Here is a 17,669-nt window from a genome sequence, read left to right on the forward strand (position 1 = left end):
AACGAAAGTGACCGAATTTGAAAAATATTTTTTAAATATTTGGCTTTCTCCATTTCATAAAAAATAGGGATAAAGTATATCTTGTTGACTTTTAACTGAAAATTTCACGTAACTTGCATACTCTATATTCCCAAGTGATGTCTATTTCAATAAAAAGATCACAAAACTCGGCGGTCAGCCACCGATCATTATACGAACTGATCAATACCCACTGAGTACAATGAAACATGGACGTTTTCCCACCTCCATGAATGAACGAGAAGTTGCAAAGGAAAACTGACGAAAATCGCCGTCAGTATATCAGGAAAAAAGAGTTGACTTGTTCCTTATATTCAGAACATAAAATCTGACAGTAAACATAATGTTTCAGTCTTGATTTCTATTATTAAAATCTCATTTGTATTTGAATGCTTGTGTGTAATCTGTAATTATCACTAAGCTCAATGGCTTCCAGTGCCATTCCATGGATAGCTTTAAAAATGGGTTCTTTTAGTTAAAAAGAAACTTGATAGCATACATGGATCAATTTCAGTATTTTTGTTTTTCAGATGAGTGGAAGAACATGCACTTTTTAAAACAAACTTCATTGGTGTATCAAATTTGCTTCAAAAAAATCTTTCATTCAGTCCACTTTCTTTTTGACACACCCTGTACATTGGGAACCAATTTGAATCTGGTGCACCGCCAAAACACTATTTTTCTGTCTGTAGATAAGAGTTGTTCGCCAAACTGAAAAGCCAGATGTTATCTTTTTGTTTATAAGCTTTTTAAAAAAACACAATGAAGAAAAACCCTAAACATCAGTATAATGCTGCAGCGTTATCGTCTTTGTTAGTACATGTAACATTTAATATATATGAACTTTGTTGCTACAGCATGTTGCTGAAAATATCAGCAGCTGAAAATATCAGCAAGTCCTGTGTTCTGTCTGATTATTAAAGAAATAATCACTGGAAATTCGACAACTAAAAGTCGTTATTGAAATAAGTAAAGCAATCATGTAACTTGGACTTGAACTTGGAGTTAAAAATGTGAACTTGGAGTGGTTCAAAACACATATTTTCATTATTTAGCATCAAACAAGGCGTTTTTACTTTCATAACAAGATCATGACTAATACTTCCCTACACCCTTTTTCCGCATGAATAGTCGGCAAATAATCCTCTGTAATGTTATGGGAGTTAGGTTGGAAGCGAGCCCTTGAATTTTGGCTATGAGCAGTCAACCAGTGGTTTGACTAAAACTGTTTTGTGGGAGACACAATAGAATTCAGCCCGCTTTCCAACAATAGGCTTGTTTGTGCAAGGATTTTCGGGTACAATTCATGACCCGAGCATGCAAATTGCTATGGACCCGTACGTGAAAGGGCGTTAGTACTGCACTGTGGGACTTTACATCCTCCATGTGATCGCTCAAGCGTGAAGAACAAAAAAGCGACCCTGCTGCCTCCATGTTGGAAAGAAAATCGCAGGCGGTGGATGAAAACCTCATAAAGTTCGGCCTTGTTTATGACCTGACCGCGTGAACAATTGTACCTTTCTGGGTTTTTTTCTCTCACAGTTTGAGTCACACCCGTTGTTCTTCGTGGCAGAGAACTGCTGGGAAGAATCTCAGGAAAATCCTATTTTGTTTTTGTGCTTGTAGAATTTGTGGGTAAAGAAAGACAGTTTGAAAGCAGAAGACGGGAAGAAAATGCTGTACGAACCGGAATACGGAGTTGGTCGTAATTATGGGGGGAGAGACCCGCGTATGATGCCAGCGTCGCGGATGATCGGCCCGCCGGCCCCACTGTACGGCACCCGTCCGGCACCGCCTCCCGATCCGATGTACGGTCGGGTCATGCGGTACGGAGCACGGCCCGAGTTCCGGCCCGAGCTCCGGCCCCAACCCCGTGGTTTCCCGGAGTTTCCCGTGGTCTACATGGGCTCCGTACCGATGGGGCAGCAGGTCCAGCAGGGCTCGGAGCCCAGTATGGAGGATGTGGCCCGTGTGGTGTTGTACGTGCTGAATCGTACGGACGCCTACCGTCGGGAAGGGACTCGCCTGAAGCAATACATTCTCCAGATTGGGCTGGACAAGGTTTCCTTCAAAATGGCCGGTAAGTAACATAAACTTGAACATACCAGGGAAATATTTATTTGAATACCCCCACCATTGATAGTCAGAAACAGAAACATTTTAAATTCTGAAAAATATAAACCAATAATGTCCACTTAAAGGGAATATACAACATTTGCAAACATCGAAAAATAAAACTACCAAGTTTTTGCGAAATACCTTAATAGGATGTTGGTAAATGACAGTCTAAAGCATCCTGTAAAATTATGGCACCTGGTATACTGTCATTTTCAAGAAAAGTGGTATTTTTGTATCAATTTCCAACGCTGATCGGCCGATCAGCGTTGGAAACAACTGGCTTTTTTCAAATACTGGCCCCAATTGACCATTGCACTTGTTTGCAATCGATTACAAACCTATGAACGGGTACGAGCCAGCTAGACTGGTTCCCTGACCTTACAATTCCCCAATATATGTAAACTGCTCTGTTTCTTCTTATATGGAGTCAGGGAACCAGACTACAGGAAAATGATCGTTTTTCTTGGTTTTTATAGCATTTTCGAACCCAAAACCTCCAAAAAGTCAGTGTAACTATATTTGCTTTATATTTCCAACCCCCCAATTCCATCCATTTCTGAAAATTACAGCAAAAGCAAATGATGTATATTCCCTTTAATTGATCATCACTATCTCATCTTAAAAAAATCATAGAGCACGTGTGGCAGGGCCAAGTTTTACTTGTAGTTTTTACTGTATTTTTTGTAGTGTTTTAGGATAGGAGTAGGTCCCCTGAATAAATCACCCCTTTTATTAGATGTCCCCTACCCTTTCATAGAAGTGTGTACCCCTGATTAGCTTTCCCCAGTAACAGTTCACATTGTATGTAAATTGTTCCCATGCCATTGGTTCCCCCTGTCTCAAGACCATGTGCCCTGCCCACCCTGTAAGACCACAGACCCCTCATGATCAGTAGCAGACCAGCGGCAGTAGAGAGAGGACCGTGCATTTTATTACCTCTCTTTCCCCCTTGATTTTCTTGGGTGCGCTTTGCCCTGTGTGAGAGTTTATCTGCTCGAGTTATTGGTGAGTTCTGATATATGTTTTTTGTATTTTCTCATTAAGTGTATTATTAAGTTTTTTTAGAAGTTTTGATCTGGTTTGGTATTGTTCAGAGTTTTGACAATCAAGTTTTATAGAATTCCTGAACAGCCTTGTAAGTTGTAGGAATTATCACTTGAAGTTTTGAGATTGGGTTTATTTAGAAATTACTTGAAGAAAGTTAGCTTGTATTGTTTGATTTTGATTGATCAGGATCATTAGACATGTTAGAGTTCTGTTATTTTCGAGGAAAACTGTGTTGTCAGAAGTTTGATTTATTTCATTGACTTAATTTCCGAGGAATGACTTGGATAGATGCATTGCATTGCCTTTTTCTTTTGACATCTGATTTCAGTATTTTGGATGGTGTTTTCTTCATTACCTTTATTGTTTTATTGTACATGTATAAAGCCAAGAGGAGTGGTTTTCCCACAGACTTCTTACTGATTAGTTTGCCATGTTTATTCATTAGTTAGACTTGTCCAAGCTGTTCGTTTACTGTAGATTTGCTTTTCCTTTATTTTGTATTTAGCCACCTGTTCCATTTAGTTATTCTTATCTGCTTTGGACCTGTTCAAGTTTACTATTCAGGAATGTTGAATTACCCCCTTGGTGATTAGTCCTGCACCTGGCATTCAGAAGACAGGGACCACTGTTTATCTTGCTCATTAGGTATTCACGAGAAATTTTAGTGTTCTTGGCAAGACTGTATAGTAGTTCCACATGGCATTGTTTATATTACTTTAGACCTAGTGTAGCTTGAGTTGTTTGCATTGTTTACTGTTTCTTATTATGTTCTTTACTCTCTTATCTTGTTTTACAGATTTTCTGCCAGAAGTGTCTTTAAGGTCTACTAATATACACACTGTGTTGGTTTGAGTCTTTGGTTTTAGTCTTAAGTTTTTGGTCTTCATCTTTTGTTTTGATTTTGATTTGAAGTTCTTGTAAATAAATTCCTTTTGTCTTTTTTTGTTCGAAATCTAGAATTGTGTCCCTTGTCCCTATTAATTCAGTCTCCTCGCGCCTTTTCTCTTCAAAGATCCTGAGTTTAGTTTGGTTAGAATCCCCATAGTTGTATTAGTTTTCGCGAGTTCCCCAGGTGTGTCATTTTTCCAGGTTACATTTTTTTACTATTTTTGGTGGAAGATCCGGGTAGGGAATATATTTTTTTTTAGTAAAATTTAGCCAGGAATTGTTTTGATAGGGACGACAGGCATTTTTTCAAAGTTTTTTTTCTGTCTTTGGTGGTCACTTTAGATAAGTCAAGTAATAGAGTCTATAAACCAACACAGTGTTGTTATATTGGTGGATCGGACAAGTACATGATGGTGGATGTCAGGACTCCACTCCAGCTCTGTGGTTTCGACCCAGTACCTGCTGAAACCTGCAACCTTGAAGTCCCTGATGTGCAGCCACAGTCTGAGATGCTGAGACTCCTGCAGCACCAGTCCAGTATGCAAGAGGTTATTCTGCAGCAATTTCGGCAGATAAACGCACTCAAGGAGATGATGCGGCAGGTGATGGGCGAACAGATGAGGCAGAGATGCTACATACATAGTCTGGAGTGCGCCCTGTCAGATGTTAAGGTGAATCAGCGTCCCCCAAATCAGCCAGTTCCAGAAGTCCCCATCCCACATCGGCCAGTACCGAAAACCCCCAACCCGCAGCCAGTGCACGAAGTCCCTAAGCCCATCCCCCAGCCAGCGCCAGAAACACACGCAAGCACCCCTGATGAGGCGACACAGGCCAGCTCTCAGGGAGGTATGAGTTCCGAAAGGATAAGCCTCAGGGAAGCTCAGCTGAAAGATCCCGCAATCAGGCGGGTTGTTGAGCTCAAGACGGCAAGCCCCCTGATGACAAGGAGGCAAATGTCCCAAGAAACCAGAGTGGTGCAGAAGTTGCTAGGAGTATGGCGTCGACTAGAGGTGAAGGGAGGACTTCTGATGTACAAGAAGGGCGGCGGGAAGGCTACATGTAGATACCTGGCAGTGCTTCCCCGACAGCAGAGAGAGGAAGTGTTTCATAGTCTCCACGGAAGCATGGACAAGTTCGGCTATGGAAGAATCCTGAAGCTTGTCAAGGACAGGTATTATTGGCCTAGTCTTCATAATGAAGCAATGGCATACATGAGGTGTCATCGCAGGGGCGTACAGCGAAATGGGAGGGAAGCGTCCGGTGAGATCTCACCGCCTCCAGAGTTCCGGGATGACAGAGGACCCTGATCACTGTATTTTTGTCTAGTTTAAATTTGTGGTTGACTTAAATGTCCTCAATAATATATTGAAGTGTATTGTGTATTTTAGCATTTTGTTTGTTTGTTTTAATCATGTTTAATTGAATTAAGTTGATTTTTATTGCCATTGCTGGGGACAGCAATATTTTAAAGATGGCGTGAGTGTGGCAGGGCCAAGTTTTACTTGTAGTTTTTACTGTATTTTTTGTAGTGTTTTAGGATAGGAGTAGGTCCCCTGAATAAATCACCCCTTTTATTAGATGTCCCCTACCCTTTCGTAGAAGTGTGTACCCCTGATTAGCTTTCCCCAGTAACAGTTCACATTGTATGTAAATTGTTCCCATGCCATTGGTTCCCCCTGTCTCAAGACCATGTGCCCTGCCCACCCTGTAAGACCACAGACCCCTCATGATCAGTAGCAGACCAGCGGCAGTAGAGAGAGGACCGTGCATTTTATTACCTCTCTTTCCCCCTTGATTTTCTTGGGTGCGCTTTGCCCTGTGTGAGAGTTTATCTGCTCGAGTTATTGGTGAGTTCTGATATATGTTTTTTGTATTTTCTCATTAAGTGTATTATTAAGTTTTTTTAGAAGTTTTGATCTGGTTTGGTATTGTTCAGAGTTTTGACAATCAAGTTTTATAGAATTCCTGAACAGCCTTGTAAGTTGTAGGAATTATCACTTGAAGTTTTGAGATTGGGTTTATTTAGAAATTACTTGAAGAAAGTTAGCTTGTATTGTTTGATTTTGATTGATCAGGATCATTAGACATGTTAGAGTTCTGTTATTTTCGAGGAAAACTGTGTTGTCAGAAGTTTGATTTATTTCATTGACTTAATTTCCGAGGAATGACTTGGATAGATGCATTGCATTGCCTTTTTCTTTTGACATCTGATTTCAGTATTTTGGATGGTGTTTTCTTCATTACCTTTATTGTTTTATTGTACATGTATAAAGCCAAGAGGAGTGGTTTTCCCACAGACTTCTTACTGATTAGTTTGCCATGTTTATTCATTAGTTAGACTTGTCCAAGCTGTTCGTTTACTGTAGATTTGCTTTTCCTTTATTTTGTATTTAGCCACCTGTTCCATTTAGTTATTCTTATCTGCTTTGGACCTGTTCAAGTTTACTATTCAGGAATGTTGAATTACCTCCTTGGTGATTAGTCCTGCACCTGGCATTCAGAAGACAGGGACCACTGTTTATCTTGCTCATTAGGTATTCACGAGAAATTTTAGTGTTCTTGGCAAGACTGTATAGTAGTTCCACATGGCATTGTTTATATTACTTTAGACCTAGTGTAGCTTGAGTTGTTTGCATTGTTTACTGTTTCTTATTATGTTCTTTACTCTCTTATCTTGTTTTACAGATTTTCTGCCAGAAGTGTCTTTAAGGTCTACTAATATACACACTGTGTTGGTTTGAGTCTTTGGTTTTAGTCTTAAGTTTTTGGTCTTCATCTTTTGTTTTGATTTTGATTTGAAGTTCTTGTAAATAAATTCCTTTTGTCTTTTTTTGTTCGAAATCTAGAATTGTGTCCCTTGTCCCTATTAATTCAGTCTCCTCGCGCCTTTTCTCTTCAAAGATCCTGAGTTTAGTTTGGTTAGAATCCCCATAGTTGTATTAGTTTTCGCGAGTTCCCCAGGTGTGTCATTTTTCCAGGTTACACACGCATGACTTTATTCAAGACTTATGTAAGTAACTGTGAAGGAGTCGACAAATAACTTGTATAATTGTGTAATGTAGGCCTACTTTACTGTGCAAACTCCTGATCCTATATCAAGGAGTTTGCACAGTATTTTACAGGTGCAGATGAATGCACACTTCATGTTTCATTCCTTGAATTATTGTCTTGAAATCAGGCAGTACATGTACCATTACCGCGTGTTCTGAGAAAGGTTGATTTACTATCACTTCCTGCAATTCTATGGTAGGCATGTCAAGGTAACATCTTATTATTAAACTTTCATATTGGCAAGGTTACTTTGACAAAGCGGTAAACCTCTCAATGTCAAAAATTGTATACCGGAATGGCACAAATAGTTTTTGAGATATGTACATGTATTTTTTATCTCTGAAAGAAATGCGTGTGAACGAGTTCTATGAGTAGGTCACTAATTTAAAGTAAAATCTTTCTTCGTAGTACTTTTTAGAATGATAGAATTAAAAAAAGGGTTACCTATACAAGTGGTAAAAAGCCCCAGAATAAATGGTTACAGCCACTTGAATTTGAAAGGTCTATATATTTCCTCTTACAACATTTTGAAAGCTGGTGGAAAGTAGAGTGAGGCTCGATAGATTAAATAAAAAGTGAACCAACATTAAGTACAATGAAATAAAAACATGTTAACAACATGAAAAGGTCATTTGTTTTTTGTTTCAAACAACCTTTACTAAAGTTGAATACTACTGTGTCCGCCATTTTGTAAGATGTCCGCCATTTTGTAACCAAAGTGGAAGTACATCACTACATGTAAACTAAACATAAATTGATTATCGCTGTTGAGGTAGTCTATTGATACCCTTAATATGTTGGTCATTATCGAACTGTAGATCACAAACAACTTTTGCACCCAAATTAATAGGGCTGGGGACATCAATGGCGTCCCCCCCCCCCAATAATTAGGCTACCCAAAAGCTGCACAGTATTTTTGTTCCAAAATGGTGTTGTACAGTGGAATCTCAATAAGTCAAACCTCAGGGCAATGGGCTCAAATTTTGAGTAAAGCAGAGTTTTGAGTTATCCAATGGATTTTCAATAATTCTATTTAACAACTATTGACGGGACTAAGTTTTTGCTTTGAGTTAGAAGGGTTTTTGAGTTAACAGATTTTGACTTCAAAGTTCAAAGGTTTTGCTTGTGCACCGCCCTTTTCACAGAAATCGCACATTATGTAATATATGTACATCTTGGAAAAACGCCCTCTATAGTCACACTATCCGCCACCCCGCAGTGTTGTCAGATTCATTCTTCACCGACTGCTAAGCAAATGCAGAAATTTAAACTTCAAATCGGATAACTGCCTTCAATTCCACTATCAAAACCAGTGAGTTCAAAGAACTTCGAAAACCGGAATTTGAAAGTTTTCACACAATATAGAGGGTATGCAATTTCCCACAGTAAACATTTATGCGAAATTTGACCCCAGTGAAGTCATATTGTGCATCTCTCTACATGACTGGTGACATCATTCGCACAAGGTCAGCACTTTCATATAATAAAAGTGATGACAGGAAGTTGTACTCGTGTTGGTGACAGTTACATCTGGAAGAAAATTACCCTGTGTGCATTTTTGAAAATAAAAAGTTTGTCGAGAAGACAATCATTGACCCTAACGTATTCAAACATTTTCAGGCTGTGTTTTGCGCATTCCAAACGCATGAATTCCTCGTGGTTTCGATATTAATAATAATTCCCACGCTGTGTATGTTCTGCCGAATTGAAATGTCACAAGTTTCAAGGTCCTTTCTTTTAGACCTACGAGTGCAATGTCGAGTACAATGTCGCAATTCACAAGAGTATGCATTTTAAAGATGGAGCTATATATTTCACAGAAAATAATACTTAGGGCTAGCCATATCTTTTACTTGTGTAAATAAAACTATAATGTCGTTAGAGAGTATGTCTGCATGATGGGGTTTTCGTTTGTTAACTTATTTAGCTGTATTAAGTGTTTCTGTGTGATCAGCAAAGGTTGTGTGTCTCCGAGTCAAGTGTGTCACGAAGAAGTTTTCAATTTCTGCACGGGTTTGCAGTTGGTCACTACATAAACTGTTTAGTGACTTCGTAGCATAACTGTAACAGTAGCATCAAGTAACAGGGTTATTATGTGTTTTGGGTATTTTAAAACGGATCGAAATGGCCGATAGACCTTTCTATTGTTGGCACGTTTTGCCAACCACGGTTGGCAAACTAAGGAAGTTCAACGTTGCAAAAATGAAAGAATAGTGAAAAATGTTTTCAATCATTATCATTTGATTGTTGGAAATACAAAATGACCAACAAAAGCTATACCCAAGATTGAATAAACATCCTCTTTATACATTATGAGGGTGATAATATGCGCGACGAATTGATTGTGTTTGTAGCCCAGACATCGAATACAAAACCAAACGCTAGTGTAACGTACATACAGGCACCAGACTATTCCTCATTTGCAAAACGAAACCAATTTTTTTTTTTTTATGTGACATCGCAATAAAGGCAGGCAATGAGTACACCACCATCTTTTCCTCAAAAAAAAATTGGTTAAAGTGGTCAGAAATTGCCTCAGATCGCACCACAGAGCATCTGGAATCCAAAATTTTTTCGGGGCCCTTAAGCGGGCCCCGAACCCCACGCCGTAATTTTTTTGACCCACTTTTTTGGGGGGACCAACATTTTTTTTTGCCCCCCAAAAATTGTGTTCTGGATCCGCCCTTGGATGCAACTTCTGAAATGGTACGAGAAACATATTTATTGATGCGTGAGGCCATTTTTGTATATGAACCTCGTCCAAACAAAGCAAAGAATGCAATTCAAGCGCGAAAATCCCAATCGAAGTTGGCAGCGTATTGTTGGGAATAGAAACCACAAAAATGTTTCCTGAAAAGATGGCCCGGTGTTCTCGGGAACGGATGAAGGCCTTGCTTTTATCGCCGTTTTCCCCGCCATCGACATCCGGGTACGGGTATGGGCCTTTATAATTATGGCTGACCAAATAAAAATAGGCGCAGTTTATACTTTTATAAGGTGAATAACATTGCCCCAGATGTGTACGGTTCCTAAGTTGTAAGTTTCTGATTCCACCTCTGACAAAAAACATTTGCAAATATAATAATAAATAATTCTTTACGCATTGTTTAATAAGTAAAATTTCTCTATTTTATTACACAACCAATGACAATTTGGAGAAAAAAGTGCGAGTGCGCAATAAGCTCTGGCGAAAAATGCGACGCCGATGGCACATATGGAACACCATACTTGTCAATTTGCATTTCCTCCCTCTGGATACCGTCAAACCACTACAGAAAATACCACGTGACTATAACAATACTGCACATAGTTTTTAATCTTGCCTCTCTGGGACACCAAATTTGGTATCCCGTTACACGTGAAATCACTGGGTGTTTTTTGTCATAAAATATCCTGCATGATTACACCAAAAAATGCCGATTGCACTTGGCGTCGACAATTACCTGTTTCGTACTCACCAAAGCTTTCACCCAAAACTTGAACATTCTTTGGGTTTTATTCAATTTATTTAAAAGGAACCAACCAAATCTGTAAGGCAAGTTATCAGTCCACGCACCATATGTGGTAATTCACTTCATGCATGGCTTTAGTCGGAAACCATCAGCATTATGACGTCACCCTTAGAATGCAAAGCGTAGAACAACAATTTTGAAATCGACATCGCATGCCAGGGAATTACCTTCTAGAACAATTCACAGTTGGATCGCTTCTGCGCTGGCGTGACGGATCCGCTGTTTTGCGTCCTTGCAAAAAGACTGTCAACAAGCTCCATTTTCCCCAACCAAATTGCTATAGGTCCCAAAATCATGGCTCATGCCATATTTTCAATGCGGAACGCCAATAAAATCATAAAATCATTCACACTGTATTAACTAATGCACCCTTGTCACGACTATTTCTTTAGGGGGAAACCGTTCGCATGTACATCACAATCGGCTTTTTGCTAATGCAATTTTTTTTTACGGAATTTATTTTGGGGGGGCTAGACAAAATTGGGGGGGGGGGGGGGGGGGGGCTAAAGCCCCCCTTAGCCCCCCGTAGAACCGCGCCTGCTACCTGCATACGTTTGTCGATAGATGCATGTATAGAGATTAACTATTTAAGAAAGAAGTGATTTTGAGAAGAACCATAGGTGTTTTTAAGTCGACGTTTCGGCCATGTGCTCCGATCGTCATTAGGAAAAAAACCACCGAACAATCGACAAGTGATGCCATGTTCTGAATCTCGTTAAATTTGTTGATATTAATCATCATCACATTGAGATGGATGCGACTGACGCCCAAAGGTACTCCCCCGACGCCCACGATCCAAACGGTAGAACTTGGATGATACCAGGCTATGTCCCAAAATGCCTTTTTTTCTTAGCCAGTGAGACGGAATTTTGCTATAAAAAAAACTCCATTGTTCCGCACTGCATACGAAATTTACCAATAATCCCTGTGCGATTGAGGATGTCACGGTTCACCTCGGCAACACAATCGACGTCCTACCTGTCGCACTAGAACTTGCCTGCAGTCTGCAACTTCTGGGTTTTTAGGGAAGCCATTTTGAACCCCGTCACACACCTGTATACAAACCGTGTTCTTTTGTGCAAGCCTGGAACTTCTTGTAGTATAGGAGTGTTGATTTTGACAAAATCACTGCGGATTTCAGACACTAAGCTACTTTCCATCTTCCAAGAGGACCAGAACTTACCGAAGAATTGACGAAGAAACTTTCTGCGTCATTTTCAAGGACTTTTTTGGAGTGGGCTTTGCGCAATTCGCTGTCAGTAATGAGTAACACGATGTACGTGCGGCAGAGCCGGAACCGACCGAGCGTGAGGCCTGGGGGAAGCCGGCGGGGCCGGGCACGGTCCATGTCGCGCTCCCCGACCCGCTTGATCCTCACCCCGGCAAATCGCTCTCAGACGCGGGACGACAGCGGCTTGGGACGCGCCATGCCAGCCCGCTTGAAGCTTCAAGTCCGCGAGCCCGCTAACGGCCGACCAGCACGTCAAAGCAGACGGCCAGCCGCCCGGCCCACCGCCCGGCCCACCACCACCACATCAGATGAAAACGAAATGGCCAACACCAGAAGTGCCAACCCAGAGAATTTCTCCAAGACCTTCTTCAGGATAGTCTTTCTGGGCGCCACCCGAGTCAAGACCTCTGAACCGAGTATCTTGGAGCTTAACGCGCTGGTTGAGGAGATCCGTACTCGTGCCAGGGTGTACAGGGAAAGAGGCGTTGCCATTCCGCTTTATACCGTGCACATCAACGCTAAGAGCGTAGCCCTATTAGAAACCCGTAAGTTTGAAGAACTATCGAAATTCACCTCGCCGAGTTTAGGCAAAATATTCACTCGGCGCACACTCGCGTTTAAAACCAATTATTATTAAGATTACGTGAAAAAATAATTAGACATGCTGCAAACTGCTCACTGACTGGATTGCAATAAAGACGTATTAACCTATTTTCCACTGCGTTGATTGGTTGCTTTAAACTGCTCAGGACATTCCTGTTGAGCATTGTGTCAAAGGTCATTTGTGTCAAAGGTCATATTGTGTCAAAGGTCATTGTCTCATGTTTATGTGATTGTGTTTTCTTTCCTCCAGAGACCCGAGACGTCCAGCACATCCCAATCAACCAGGTCCACTTCGTGGCCGCTGATCCGCGCTACCCTTCCATTTTCTCAATGGTAGCCCGCGGTCGTGGTAACCGCTTCCTGTGCCATGTCTTCGAATGCAGCAGCTACAAGCAGTGTGACACCATCACCAAGACGGTCTCTGAGGCGTTTCGCGTTGCTTACGAGAAGTGGCTGCGCGTGGAGGAGAACCAGCGCCGTTTGGAGGAGCGCAGGGCCCGCGAGATGGACATGGGAGGCCTCGGTGAGTCACTAAACATTCTCGAACTCGTTCCTTTTGGCCTTAACCTTTACAGGTCTTTACAAATACACTGTCCAGTATCAGGGTTTGAAAACAATTTCTAGAGCAAGAACTGTAACAAGAACTTGGACAATTATTTTCAGCTTTCGTAATCTTGCCATTTTGTTTTTAAAATAATACTTCTATTTTGTGTTTCAATATATAACCGGAATATTTGGCCCAAACTAAGAACATGCCTCAATGATTCGAGTTAAAATATTGCAAATAAACAACTAAAACTTTGATTTGAGACATTTGCCCGTTCTGATCGAAAGAAAATTACGTCATGATTTTGGTGTGGTTTTCATCCCCTCAGAATACTTCCAGGAGTGGGATGACCACGCCCCCCGCGGCATGCCCCTCTACAACATCTCCAGCTACTACAACTCTGGCCACGCTCGCCCCCGCGAGTACCTCCGCCCTCGTGACGAGCTGCCTGGCCTGCCGGAGCGTCTGATCGTCTCCCGATCCAACCAGGGCAACCGCGAGCCCGAACCCGAGCCGTACTCCATGCGCTTCAACTTCGATGACGATGATTATGACGATTCGCCCCAAGAGGAGGTCCGTGGTTTTTTGTTTATTTTCTTTATATTGTCACTTCTCACTAGGCCATATTGTGGACGCTGTTACTACATTTTCGGTGCACAAACAATAGAACAAAAGTCTTGCTTTTTGAAGCAATTAGATAACCTCGCTTCAATCTAATACAATCGTCAAATCGTAATTTTCGAATTGTTTCAACTTTTATTGCAATAACCTGGGAATCACATCTGTTTGTGTCCGCAAAATGGCGCCCTCGATGATTGAAAATGGCATATGAAAATTCCACATCAATGCTACAAACTACATGTTGAATTATACATGAAGACCCTGTCTTATAAGCACACCATCAGTATCACTGTCCTTCAGTCAGTTTCACTCTCAGTGAGTTAGTTAGGCATTTTACTCAATGCGGTCCAATAAGCGACGTTCAGATCAGTATTTTGAATTGTAGAAATAGTCAGGACAAACAAATTATAACTCCAAACAACTAATGAGTGTGATCCCTTTCCCCCGATAGGTTTACGTGCGGCAGGACGTCAACAACGGGCGCCGAGGACGGCAACAGCAACAGCCGGTGGTATTCGACATCCGCCCGGACTGGGAATAAAATCCTGAAAGTCGGTTAAAAACCACTAACCAACCTTTGGTTTTGATTTCGTCAAGTAAGCGACTTTTAACTGTCATAAATATCAGATGACCAACCTCTCAAAACCAGAAACCAATTTCGCTTGTATTGCCGTCTCCCCCCCCCAAAAAAAAACCCCAATGATTACAGACAAAAAGTTTGAAGTAGGCCTACAGTCATGTAGCTGTCGAAGATTTCTGCGCGCTACAATTTTAGTAAGTTTTTCACATAAATTAAATTGTTTTTGAAGATGCAACCGTCATCTTTGGAGTTGTACAAATAAATGTTTAAAAAGAACACAAATCTATTTCTGCCTGGTTTTGGGTGGTGGTCACATTATATTTTCGGCATATTGATTTGTATAAAATATGAAAGATGAAGTACACAGTTATTTTTGTCATACTGGATAAAGTAGCAGCCAGTGCTGTAAAAAAAATAAAGGAAAAAAACGTGAAAAAAGTCGTTCAACATTTCTATGCGTACTTAGACTAGAAAACTTTGAAGTACAGAAATACTCAAACACTTACTACATTGTGATGAATTTTTCATGACTGTGCCAAACTAGATAAAACTTTGACGCGCATTTCAATGTTTACATGAAAGCTGCTTAAAATGTTATTTAATACCGCAAAACAGAAATTAGGGGCACTATATACGGCCTTTTAAAATCTCAGAAATGATCTGTAGACGTACATGTATTTTCTGTAAAGGAAATCTAAGCTGTTTCCTTTGTTTGCAGTTTTTCATTGTTATTATTCCATAAGTTTCTCACATAAAAAGTGGGAAAGTACCAGGCTAGATACTCGAGGTCATTTTGATCGAGGACGTACGACAAAAGGTGTTTTGGTTGGGATGGCAGTGGGTCATGAATAAACATGAGGTGAGTGGATGATCAGTGAAGCGCTGAATTCCTATTGGACGGCTAGATTTCCATATCAATTAGTGCCTCACCCTTGGATTTTCTTTTCAATCAGGCTAACTGTACACAGAACCTGTGTATAAAATACATGTAGAAACTATAGTAAGTAGGATTCTACAAGGATAAGTTTCATGAAGGCTGCTTGTCAGAAAGAATGTTGTTTTTTTATCCAGAATTTGCTTTGCTGAGCCGTAAAGGGTTACCAGCCAAGTGTCATCAATGTACATGTATACTTGGTCGTAACTGGTTCCCAACTTGATCAAGGAAAACTGCTGATATGTTATTTCCATCTGAGCGCCTCCATGAAATTTGTCTTAGCTTGTTTTGGACTTCGACGAAATCTGGGCTTAGCAGTTTTATGTTTTAAACAATCAACGAATTAAAACGATTCAAAAATATCGTGCACTGACGTGTATAAAATGCGCCGATTTTGCTAATTTAAAAAAAAATCCGATAAATACAAGTTTACGATAACACAATAGAGTTTTAATGACATTTTTTTTTAAATATTATTATTGGCCATGTATTTTATCTGTATATGGGGTATGAATTTGAGGGAAACAAACCAACTTGATATGTTTTAACCAACTTTTGTGGGTATTTAAAGTGGAAAGGAATGCATAAATGTGTGCCACTTAGGAACTAGAGAAGATATTGATACTGTTGTTCATGTTTCTATGCATTACACAAAAATGGAGTGTGGTTTTACATGTACATGTACATGTATATATATAAACATGTACATGTACATGTCTTATGAGGTTATAGTTTTTTTTGCAATTTTTATTTTATTTTATAGCAGAACAGTAAGCGTGAAAGGATTGTGGAGAAAGAATGATCAACAATAGCAATTACAAATTTGTAATTATTTATAGTAATAGTTGTAGCCGTGTTAGGGTATTCCTCGCTTTTATATTATGTTGAAGACTATTATGTTAAACTTGTTTGAGTAACAATATGTACACGTAACATTTAAACAAAAATGATCGTGAGTTTGGACAATGATTTGGTATTATGTCAAAAGGCATGTGTTTTGCATGAAGATGACCCTGAATATAACGACCGAAACGTTGGCTTCATTCCACGCTGTTTGTTTAGTTTCATCAATCACAGTTTCCTTTTTTGGAATTATTCTAAATTGTACATAGCATTTTTTGGGCTAAAAGGTTAATTTTTCTTTCACTTAAATATAAAGCAAATTGAATATTTTTATGGAAACCATGCATAGTAGGGAAATGTAATTTTCGTATTTCTGTTCCTTAAAACACTTTTAATAGTCAAAATAAATACCGTGTCGCATTTGTATGTACATTAACCATTTTCCCGGGATTTTGCATATGCTGAAATAAATGCATTGTGGATACAGAAAACGTGTATTTCGCATACTCAGAAAGAATATGGGTTTGAATCCTACCGAGACTAGCGGCTGTAGTGCCGCATTCTCCATCTGAAGGTCTCACGTAGAACCAGCAGTATAGACGAACGTAGATGAGAACAGGACAAGTTCAGGTTTGTGGCTTCTAAAAGCTTTCAATTTGATGGGGTTTTTTTGGGGGGGGGGTTGTTAAAAAAATGTATACAAACTTATGGGAAAGGAGTTATGTCCATCATATAAAGCTCTGGGTGTCCAATGCTCTCAAATGTTTCTCTTGTTGGATAGGTTTTTTTTGCCAAAAGTTGGTCAAAGTATCACCTGGCTTCCCTTTGCAGGTATTTTTTGATGCAATATGTCATACCACATTGTCAGTAAGGCATGTTAAAAACTGTTTTATTATCGCCATAAAGTTCACCGTGAGTCCTTTTTTTTTGTTCGAATGAGTCTTCTCGACGTTTCGAGCAAGAGAGTGAATATGTCTTCGCTCTGTCATTGCCATCATCACTTACATATGTTCGTCCTGCTGACAGCGTAGACTTGAAGACTGAACACAGACGCATCCAGATATTGCCAACCGGGCACCACGGCGTACATGTAAAAAGATCCAGATGGTGGAGACTGAAGTCAGGGTCATAGCTTTCGGCACCGAAAACAATCCACCATTGCCAGGGAAAGTGTCTTTTTGCCTGAATTAGCATATCGTTGTTTCCGTGGCAGATGGAAAAAAATAGACACGAAACAACACTTTCATTCGCTGGATACAAACCGACAATGGACATAGGTATAGATCTTATTCTCCTCATTCCATTTCACGTGGCAGTATTAAAAGTCACAAAAGATTCCATTCGACGTAGTGAAAACCGAAGCTGTTGGGCAACGGTTTGCAAAAAAACTTATGTTTTTGTTTGTGTGACAAGAAACGTAGATTCATTTCAAACCAGTAGCCCTACCATTTATAATTGATCGTGAAGTGGCCTAATTAAATATGTGATTTATAATAAACGTATGTAGAAAACTTAGAGCCACAACGAGCCAAACCTAACCATGATGTACGCCCTCAGTATTACAAAACGTTCGAGGGGCTAAATGTCTTGTGCATAGTGGTGGACCCTTAATTTTTAAATGTTGAAACTAGGCCTACTCTTTCTTTCCGACAATACATATGTTTTTCATTAACATT

At 40.1% G+C, this 17,669-nt stretch overlaps 2 protein-coding genes across 4 annotated transcripts; both read left to right on the plus strand.

Moving 5' to 3' along the window:
* Positions 1-1,409: 1,409 nt before the first annotated feature.
* LOC119723493 lies at positions 1,410-16,484 on the plus strand. 2 transcript variants are annotated; one of them, XM_038194175.1, is made up of 4 exons: positions 1,410-2,098; positions 12,719-12,991; positions 13,344-13,588; positions 14,088-16,484. In XM_038194175.1, the coding sequence occupies exons 1-4, from the start codon at positions 1,693-1,695 to the stop codon at positions 14,175-14,177; spliced, it is 1,014 nt and encodes a 337-aa protein (XP_038050103.1). In that variant the 5' UTR covers positions 1,410-1,692; the 3' UTR covers positions 14,178-16,484. The 2 variants fall into 2 exon arrangements, with proteins under 2 accessions (XP_038050103.1, XP_038050102.1); XM_038194174.1 differs by lacking the exon at positions 1,410-2,098 and adding an exon at positions 11,353-12,410.
* LOC119723494 lies at positions 2,774-7,059 on the plus strand. Of its 2 annotated transcripts, none has more exons than XR_005270549.1 (2): positions 2,774-5,918; positions 6,757-7,059. XR_005270549.1 is itself a non-coding variant. In XM_038194176.1 (2 exons), the coding sequence occupies exon 2, from the start codon at positions 4,479-4,481 to the stop codon at positions 5,376-5,378; it is 900 nt and encodes a 299-aa protein (XP_038050104.1). In that variant the 5' UTR covers positions 2,774-3,141; positions 3,980-4,478; the 3' UTR covers positions 5,379-5,950. The 2 variants fall into 2 exon arrangements, 1 of the variants encoding a protein (XP_038050104.1); XM_038194176.1 differs by lacking the exon at positions 6,757-7,059 and having other exon boundaries at positions 2,774-3,141; positions 3,980-5,950.
* Positions 16,485-17,669: the final 1,185 nt, after the last annotated feature.

The sequence above is a fragment of the Patiria miniata genome, unplaced genomic scaffold (assembly GCF_015706575.1).
Source record: "Patiria miniata isolate m_02_andy unplaced genomic scaffold, ASM1570657v1 HiC_scaffold_17, whole genome shotgun sequence".
NCBI lineage: Eukaryota > Metazoa > Echinodermata > Asteroidea > Valvatida > Asterinidae > Patiria > Patiria miniata.